The 10,646-nt window shown below is 37.7% G+C and overlaps 1 protein-coding gene across 1 annotated transcript in view; it reads right to left on the reverse strand.

The window, feature by feature from the left end:
* The window catches only part of LOC107559404 (pyruvate carboxylase, mitochondrial-like), a 144,417-nt gene that overhangs the window by 2,534 nt on the left and 131,237 nt on the right, over positions 1-10,646 (reverse strand). Inside the window, exons 13-14 of the mRNA XM_016243216.1 lie at positions 6,457-6,701; positions 2,020-2,230 (exon numbers count right to left, since the gene is read on the reverse strand). Coding sequence (XP_016098702.1) covers positions 2,020-2,230; positions 6,457-6,701 — 456 coding nt within the window. The remainder of the gene's footprint in view (positions 1-2,019; positions 2,231-6,456; positions 6,702-10,646) is intronic.

The raw sequence follows: 10,646 nt of genomic DNA on the forward strand, positions 1-10,646 counted from the left end.
CATATTTCCTCGCTGTATTTTCAAGCTGCTCGTAAGTGGATGATGTAGAGTGCTGGCAATCCCCCTGAGCCCCACACTGAATCCGAGAATATTTATAACCGATCATTACCAGGAGCAGGATTAATCTCTCCCTACTGCTTCATTTAAATGAATTTAAGAGACTGAAGAATCAAGTGCAAGTAGCAAAGAATTAAACTTGAAGTGGCAAATTTTACATTTTTATTCATCAAAACAAAGAAAGACTTCAGAATACACACCGCAGACCTAAATAAAACACTTTTTATGTAAGCAAACCAAAGCTTGCATAATGATGAACAATATTAATGTTACAAAACAGATGGGAAAAAATAAGGCCACGTTGCTCAAATATGTTTGTTATCTAAATTATATGCAAAGCAGATGGCCTACTAATTCTGAAAAAGAGACATTATAAATAAATTAGCTGCAAACTTGCATGCGTAGAAAAGCTTTAATGCAAGCATTGTTCATTCCTGATGTGAGACACATTTGTCAGGGAAACGGCTAATCTTGCACTGGAATGGCTGCTGGGTAATTGGGGCGTTCAAGACAAAAGGAATGACATGGTTCTGCTTTGCGTATCTCTGACAAGCACAACACAGCGTTAATGCACTCTAGAGACTGTAGGGAAACCCTCTCAAGGCAGACTTTACTGCGATCAACCGAATATCTTCAGTGAGAGAGCTAAAGCTTATTTCGCTCACCACAGAGATATTCAATAACTTGTATTTATGCAATACTGTACAAAACAGGTTCTTCTCTTCTTTCTGATCTCAGCTCAAGCTGAGCAGAGACTTAAACTTAAGTTCAACTTTAGTCATTTAAATAATCAATTCTAAATCCTTCCTCTGACCCTTTCATCTTCATCACAACCCCTGGCCCCATACAAGACATTAATTCCATATTTCTAACCCTGGGGCAGTATTACAGAAACTTTTTATCTTAATTCTCGACTAAAGATTTGGAAAAGTTCTATTCCCTAAGTGAAATCACCATGGTTAGGATAGGATTCTGAATTAAGGGCCGGTAACACTAGACTTTGAAAATGCAACGTTTCTTCTGCGTTTAACCCATAATAATAAATACAAAAATATACAATCAACTTCACTTTTATGCAAGGCTGCAAACCTGCAGCTGTAAAGTTTGTGTTTTTTTAATTCAGTTACATCTTGGTCTCACATCTTCATGTGATACCAAGGTTATAATAGTTAACTAAAACCAGAAAAATAAAAATTTTCATTATTTCAACTAAAATAAAAATTTTAACAGAAAAAAAACTTGTTTTATTTCAGCTAGTTGCCAAGGAAACATTTCTGATTTTAATTTAGTTCAACTAAGATAACTAAAATAGAGAAATTATATACACACACACACACACACACACATATACATACACACATACACACACACACACACAAAACAAAAATAAGTTAACAAATTATTAATAAAATTAAAAACAAAACAAAAAAAAAACCTTAAAATAAAAAAATGAAAATACAAAATACTAGTATTTCAATGATAGTAAAATAACACTACGTGATACACATTTGCAGGTCAGAGTTCCCCAAACCTTGACTTTGGAACGCAGTGAAATGCAAAACTTCTTAAAATGATCTTGTGTTTCCAGTCTCAGGCATTTGTATATGTATGAATGGAATTAGAATTCATTAGAAATGAAAAGTGTAGTGTGAGGATGTTTCTGTAACACAGCACCAACCACTAGAGTTCTAACTTTGACACTTAACCTAAACCACTTAACCCTAGTTGATGCTTAAATTTGAACCCTAAACACTATTTCTACTATCAGAACGTTTGTGTTAAACAAAACAACACTGGACCCCATTAACTTTCATTGTATAGACAAAAATATAAAAATATCTTGACATGAGGGAAAGTAAATGATGACCGAATCTTTTTTTTTTTGGGTGGATATTCCTTTTAAGAATGTAATTTGCCCACTGTTAGATCCTGTACAACATTTAATAAGTTATCTTGTCACACTTGAGTGAGAAATGCGCTGTGTAGGTTGTACCTTTGACCTGAATGGCTCCGGGAAGCCTCCATGGGGGATGCCGATGTGTCCTTGCAGGAACTCCACCACGGAGAGGGGGAAAGACAACTCATCCGCTCTCTCCTCCACCTCTGCCCGAGTCAGAGCGTTCTGCACCATGAACTGTGCCAGATCGCCCACAATCTTAGAGGAGGGTGTCACCTGAAGGAAGGGGAAGAGAGGAGAAGGACAGATAAGCAAGAAAGGAAAGACAAGCTTGCTTAGGCCTCCATCAATACATCTCAGCTCTCTGCCAGGCTTATCCGCCCTCAGGCCATCTGGCCAATCTAGACTAGGAATAAGAGAGGGGACACGAGTGCAGTGGCAAACAGAAACACAGCTTAGGGAGAAGCAAGGACAAAAGAGAAAAAGAATGGGAGAAAGAGAATGGAGAGGCGCTAATGAAACCCAGTGCTAATGTGTTGTCTGTTAGCTCGGCCTACGATATTGACAATATTAACAGCGAGGGGACTCTGAGAACAGAAAGCCAACTATCTTCGATCATTTAATTAAGCCCAGGGAAATGAAAAGCAGCAAGGCGAGACCAAATGCTTACAGACACCTTTGATTGGAGGAGATCAGTCAGAGCCTCTCTGAAACACAGCAGATAAGCTTTGCTTAAAGCTCTTCCCAGTTGATCTGTCTCTGGGCCATAGGAGACAGGGACAGGATTATTTATTCACTCCTTCTTTCTGCCCCTCTTTTTTGCCAAGTTATTTTTATTCAATTTCATCTGGAGATTGAGACGGTTGCAACGGAATAAGAGGGATGTGGAGGTGGAGGGAGAAAAAAGAGAGGAAAGCAGGCAATTAAATCTGCGATGCAGAGAGGAGCTGTCGGGTCCACGGTGCTCATGATCTTGTGAGCGGATTTCAAGAGTGAGGGTGAGACCCTTCTGAGCGCAGGGGGTGATAATTAAGCCCTATTTAACCTGGCAGAATGTTGCATATGAGCGATTTAAACTGCGTCGATTGTGGTGGTCACGTGACGTGATTACGGTATATGAACAATCTTAAACGTTCCATTCATTGATGGAAAAAGGGGTAAAAACCCAGCACACTTCTGCATGAATCTAAAGAATAAAGCATATTTACTCGTCTCAAATGACTGGCTTCCAACCTTGAATGCAATGAAGGGGTGAAATCTGATTTAAATCTCTGAAAGGACTGATTGTAGACCTAAAACCTAAAAATGATCCGGATTTCACATTATACAGGAAGTAAAGAATATGAAATTGGATTTCAAAGCAAGAAAGCCAGACTGAATACTGCTTAACCACTTATTTCCACTATCTGGTTGAATAACAGTGGTTGCACATCACATAATTTTTTTTTTGCCAGATCGCCCACAATCTTAGAGGAGGGTGTCACCTGAAGGAAGGGGAAGAGAGGAGAAGGACAGATAAGCAAGAAAGGAAAGACAAGCTTGCTTAGGCCTCCATCAATACATCTCAGCTCTCTGCCAGGCTTATCCGCCCTCAGGCCATCTGGCCAATCTAGACTAGGAATAAGAGAGGGGACACGAGTGCAGTGGCAAACAGAAACACAGCTTAGGGAGAAGCAAGGACAAAAGAGAAAAAGAATGGGAGAAAGAGAATGGAGAGGCGCTAATGAAACCCAGTGCTAATGTGTTGTCTGTTAGCTCGGCCTACGATATTGACAATATTAACAGCGAGGGGACTCTGAGAACAGAAAGCCAACTATCTTCGATCATTTAATTAAGCCCAGGGAAATGAAAAGCAGCAAGGCGAGACCAAATGCTTACAGACACCTTTGATTGGAGGAGATCAGTCAGAGCCTCTCTGAAACACAGCAGATAAGCTTTGCTTAAAGCTCTTCCCAGTTGATCTGTCTCTGGGCCATAGGAGACAGGGACAGGATTATTTATTCACTCCTTCTTTCTGCCCCTCTTTTTTGCCAAGTTATTTTTATTCAATTTCATCTGGAGATTGAGACGGTTGCAACGGAATAAGAGGGATGTGGAGGTGGAGGGAGAAAAAAGAGAGGAAAGCAGGCAATTAAATCTGCGATGCAGAGAGGAGCTGTCGGGTCCACGGTGCTCATGATCTTGTGAGCGGATTTCAAGAGTGAGGGTGAGACCCTTCTGAGCGCAGGGGGTGATAATTAAGCCCTATTTAACCTGGCAGAATGTTGCATATGAGCGATTTAAACTGCGTCGATTGTGGTGGTCACGTGACGTGATTACGGTATATGAACAATCTTAAACGTTCCATTCATTGATGGAAAAAAGGGGTAAAAACCCAGCACACTTCTGCATGAATCTAAAGAATAAAGCATATTTACTCGTCTCAAATGACTGGCTTCCAACCTTGAATGCAATGAAGGGGTGAAATCTGATTTAAATCTCTGAAAGGACTGATTGTAGACCTAAAACCTAAAAATGATCCGGATTTCACATTATACAGGAAGTAAAGAATATGAAATTGGATTTCAAAGCAAGAAAGCCAGACTGAATACTGCTTAACCACTTATTTCCACTATCTGGTTGAATAACAGTGGTTGCACATCACATAATTTTTTTTTTATCAAATCATATTCCAATGCAGTTAATATTCAAAATACAGTTATTCCTAGAGTTTTTACATTTTATGAATAGAACTAAAAAGCAGACTTATTTTATCATTATCATGCATGCAGTGTTTATGAGCTCATATTAAATAGGAGACTATATGAAATACTTTTTACTTTTTTTGTATAATAGGCAAGGCAAGGCAATATTTATTAGTATAAAACAAAACATTTTAATAAGTCTGAAAGTGACGTTGACTCCTTGAGTCTTAAAAAGGCGCTATATAATAAAACAATTATCTATTGTTATTATCATCATTAAAGTTTTCATTTGCCACACCAAAAAACATTTAAAATAAACTAGTAAAGGATAAAATAATTCAAAAGGGGGACAGATTGAAGAAAAATTATGAAATCTAAAAATATATACTGCATATAAAATATATTTCTTTCATGGACATGTAACTATCTTTACTTTATCTTTATCTATACCTACCTACTAAAGGCTTGAGTGGATTTTATGCTGCTAATTATATCTTATGATAGATTTCTCAGATGACTGATTTTTTAAAAGCTATAAAGCTGTCTCTTCAGAGATGGCTTTTATTATTTGAAGAGCTAGACTGTTTTGAAGCGATAACGTGCCAGGACCCGACGTTTCAAATGAACTAGCTTCGACAGGGGAAAAAAAATGTAAGGAAAATAAAGAATCTATTCCAGAGCAAAATTAGAGACACAAACATCTATCTTTTATATGTCTAAGGGAGTACAAAGTGGTAGCAGGACGTTTTTAAAATCCAAACTGTCCAACAAAGTCTTTGAATAAATGATGTGAACCAGACGTAACAAGCACAAGTCTAGTAAGAACTGAATATTTTGTATGATAGAGGAATCGGTTACATGTTTGGATGTTACATTTGACCAAAATAACTCAAATTATAATAAAATGCTTTTGAAGAATTCTAACAGATTAACATCAGCAAGCTGGGAAATGGACATGCGTGACAATAAAAGGAATGACTCATAAAACGTAAGCATTTGACAAAATCACGACTCAAGTGTGTGAAACACAACATCTGAGGAAAAGACATCAACCTAATTAGCTAAAAGGTGTGATGTCTTTGGTTACATATAAATACACCAGACTAGAGAAATGTAAATGTCTGTGATTTCAGAGAGACTGAAGATCTGGATTAACATAAGCGATAACAGACATGAAGGGTTGAAGGAGTTTATCATAACAGTTTGCACATTATTGCAACGTGTACTACTGCATTAATATTTTCTATTTGAGTCATCATGTCTAAAACCTTTTAAGTATTATGACATTTCATAAGAAAGGAGCTGACCTGATTTCTCGTCTGGCAATCACTGAATAGTGTAAAAGTGATCGCATACTTTTCAGGATCCTTGGTTCTGAAAGCTTTTTTCATTAATTTTCTCCAAAACGACTCCTATTAAAGAATTCTATGCAAAACCAGCTCAGAGAAGAATTACAACTGACTCAGAGGAGGATTACAAGATTGCAAATTTTGATTTAAAGTAAAAAAAGGACAAAAGTTCTATTTTTTAATTGTAAAATAAAATGTACGTCAAAGTATTCAAATTATATAAACAAATATATTTACAATGCTTCATAGGAGTCAGTCTTTGCCACTTTTTTGCTGTAATTTCTAACCAATTATTAATCAATCCAGGATTATGGCTGTAGTTTGTCACAAATGGGACAACTTGACTGTTGCATTATGGGTATGAGTGAATCCCTATAAAACAGAGATCAAGTCCACAAAGCCCATCACAAATAACTAAAAATAGGTTTGAATATGTAAATAAAGAAAATGTTATAGGGTAATTGCTCACTTTGATGAGGTCACCGAGCAGCTTGTTGGCTTCTACGTAGGCTTTCTTCACCTCCTTAAACTTGTTTCCCAGCCCCATACTGTGCGCTTGAAAGTGGAGATTGGTGTACTGGCCACCTGGGATCTCGTTCTCATAGACATCAGCATTCCCAGACTTCATGGTGGCAGTGCAGTCAAACGGAGCATAAAGGCCTCGGGTCACCTCCCAATACTCACTGTAGTCAAATACCTTCTCAAGAGAGATGCCTGAGAAAGAGGTGTGAGTGAAGTGAAAGAAAAAGAAAAAAGAAAAAAATGAGTAAAGAAAGACGGGAGGAGACATCATTAGTCTACGAAGAGGAATAAGCAATCTGAGAACAAGCAGCACAACAAATGACTATCTGACATTAATATTTAATAAGAAATAATGAAAGTCCTTGTCTCTTTAACAGACTGCACCAGCTAATCAGGCATTCTTCCAAAGCTTTTAATCAGTCATCGAAAGCTCAGCACACGGGGGCCTGTATGTGGTAGAAGCAGGGCATTGGTGGCGGAGCATAGATTGCTTCCTGCCACTCACGGCTTCATCATTTACCAGCAGCAGTCAGTCAATTAATCAATCAATGAGGCGCGCCACTTGCAACAGAGTTTACATGCTCATTTGGCTCCCTCATCCTCACTAATTGCCCATCGCTGTGATCACAATAGTTTTCCTGTGCAAAAGATAACACACGCACAAATCCGTTCTAACGTGTGCACACAAACCCGTTATACAACTGCGGAAATCACAATAACACTCTCATGAAACTAGCTTGCATGCATTTTTCTTCTCCTACTCGCTGCCACCCTGACTACAGGCTATTAGGCGCTATTGATGTTACGGTGTTAAAACGGCATGTCCAGCTCTTCCCATGCAGACAAATCTATCAGAGCACGTCAGTCAGTCCAGGCATTGATCTCTGGCCACACGGCCTTTATCGTGATGAACTGGCTTGAAGAGAAGAGAGATACTTTGGGAGGCAGAGGGACCTGAGCAGGACAACGAGAGATTGATAGAGTGAGCGAGAAAGGCAGATTAAATAATGACAAGGTGAAAGAGAAGGTTGAAGGACAATCGGGAAAATGACAGGATGTTGTATCTATCCATCCATCTAGACGGACTGATAAGCAAACTGAGACAGACAGACTTGGTATCTCTCATTTCACAAATCCTCACTCACATCTTGGTATGTTTTTGTAGGGGCACTTTTAACCTTCATTTTCTCCCTTTTTCTTAACTTTAATTCTGTATAATCCTTTCTTATGGAAATGCATCTAAAATAGGGAAACAACAGATTATATTTTAGTTGTCAAAAGGATGGTTAAATTATGGAAAAGTTCACGGATGGATGGATGGAAAGAGAAATTCAGGGATGGATGGATGATGGAAAGAGAAATTCATGGAAGGATGGCTAGAAAAATACAATAAATGATACAATGATAGAAAGAACGATACAACAATATAAAGAATTATACAAAGTTACAAAAAAAGATACAACGATATGATACAAAGAATGATACAACGATACAAAGAATGATAGAAAGAAAGAAAGAAAGAAAGAAAGAAAGAAAGAAAGAAAGAAAGAAAGAAAGAAAGAAAGAAAGAAAGAAAGGAAGAAAGAAAGGAAGAAAGAAATAAAAAGAAAAACACTATAGGATGTTGTTCAGTCAACAAACTTTACAATGACTTCATTGTAAAGTTTGTTGACTGAACAACATCCTATAGTATAGATTTGCAACAAATTGCTGTCCGTGTTTGATTTAACATATTTTTACATAAGTGCCACATTAGAGTCAATTTGCAGGTTGTCATAACACTCAGCAGGTCTTGTTTTTGTCAGCTGTGCATGAGAATCAACACATAACGTGATACTTCTTGCTGTGTAAAGGTGGCTATATGGTTAAATAGAGGCATGACGGAAAACACCAATCACAATACAGCACGCAAACAGATGCAAGAAACAAGACCAATTGGAACTCAGTATGCAAATAGTATGCACATGCAAATTTTAAATGGTAAACATTCGATCAATGTAAGTTTGTTTGATTTTTGGTCTGTATGTTGAGAGGTTCAGGCGGAGGTTCAGGAGGAGGATAGAACAAATGGAATGTTTGGGGAATATCAATACAGTGTTGCCTTGCGAGTGCTGTAATAAGTATTAAGCGTTTGTCAGCGCTGTCTCTTTCTCTTCATATCAACACATACGGCAGCTTGTTTTAAAAAGCTGTAAACAGGTGATTAATACTGGATGTTGCATATGGCAACAAAACAGTGCAAAGAGAAACAGAGACTGCAATAACATTGCCACAGGAAACCTGACAGCCTCCAAACAATTCAATTACCTAGGTAACACCTCCAGGAGCGAAAACCAAAGAAACACAGGGTAGTGAGAATGAGGGGGTACGGCTGAATCTCGTGGGAATGAAACAAACTGAATTAACAAAAACTGAACACCTCCTCATCATGTGAGCTCTCTGATGCATCTCGTACCGCCAAAGTCACACACCCACGCCATGTGGAGCTCCAGAGGAGGGGGTTGTTTTATAAATAAAAGATAGACTTTCATAGAAACAACAATCAGGGTTTTCCAGTATATTAGTGCCACAGCTCACGTCTCTGTGCTTTATTAATGTGACGCTTGGTGGCTTAATTAGAAAGCCTAGATTGTAAATTATATTAGCTTACAAAGCCTGTATTTTATTAACTGCTTTCGATATTTGCCAATATATAGTCGACCACTTATTCTAAGTGGGCTGATGTACAAAATATTGGTACAGGGTTTCTGCCAGTTATATGAAAGTAAATTTAAGACCGAATTTCAAGATATAAATGTTTTGCCACGAGTTCAACATTTAATGCCATGACTTTATGATTTTAAGACTTTCTGCTCTGATTTAAGATATTTTAAGCCCTTAAATTGTGGAAGGCCATATGAAAACTTTATAAGAGCTCTATAAGGCTCTTGGCTGGTATTAGAGATTTTTTTATTTATTTATCAGTATTGGTTGATATTGAAAACATGCTCATTTATTATATTTCCAATTTAATAACACTGTTAAATATAATTTTTACAAAATCTCAAAATGAACATCAGTTTTTCATACTGTACATTATAATGTCATGATGCCTAAATTCACTTGTAGCATTTAAAACTATTGATTTTGGCTATTAACATGTTATTTTTAATTTAATTAGAAAAAAATATTACTGCATTATCATGAAAATAATTATCAACCTATTAGCATTGACCAGATTAATAATACCTATGTAATAATCCTTTAGTTGTAGAGAAACAATATCCACAAATGAATGTTGATATTCAGCACAATAGCACTTTTCCTTGAGTGATGTTAATTATACAGTCAACAGGATGTCAGAAGTGTTGACATTTGCTGTGGCAGTATGAAGCAGCCTTAATGAAGTAGATCTTCATGCCATTGGTCACTACAGCGGCAGGTGACGCAGTGACCCATGGTTGGACAGATGGTCTCCCACACCGACCACACTGAAAAGTCTCTGGCCACAAACACACACACCCTACTGCGAGAAGGCCTAACGGGGCACGAGACTCATCAGTGAAGGTTAAGCACCAGCAGCCACAGTAATGTCACAATTAAGGAAAGGTCTAGAGGTCAGCCACCAACATCCAAATGATGTCTGTCCGCACTGACCCTTCTCTCTACTTTCTCTTCTCCTCCTTTCCAGAGCTGGCTGGTCGTGCTGTTATCATTTTTTTCTATTTCTTTCATTAACACTCCTGCCATGCTTTGTTTGCTTTTCTTCTTCTTTTAGCTGACTTCCCATGACCTCATTCGCCCCCGGATTATGAGGAAGGGGAAAGAAATATTAAGAGAATAAAAGTGTGGGAGAATTTGCATAAAATGAGGCACTAGCTGAAAAATAATGTAAAACAGGTGAGTTGAATATTAAATAGCACAAAGAGGATTTTGGGTTGAGGTAAGAGCTTCACAACTGCAGAAGGATGAGAAGTAATTGTTCATGAAAATAGCTTTTATAACAGAAGAATGTTTACATCATGTTCTCTTTAACATACGACCTGGAAAAAGAGTGATGGGCTGTATCATGGAAACTCAGGCAAACTAAAAGAAATGAGGAACTGTTATATGCACAGAAAACAACAGAAAACAAAACAACCAATTAATCACTCTAAC

This window comes from Sinocyclocheilus grahami, unplaced genomic scaffold (genome assembly GCF_001515645.1).
Source record: "Sinocyclocheilus grahami isolate Dianchi unplaced genomic scaffold, SAMN03320097.WGS_v1.1 scaffold684.1, whole genome shotgun sequence".
In the NCBI taxonomy this organism is placed as follows: domain Eukaryota; kingdom Metazoa; phylum Chordata; class Actinopteri; order Cypriniformes; family Cyprinidae; genus Sinocyclocheilus; species Sinocyclocheilus grahami.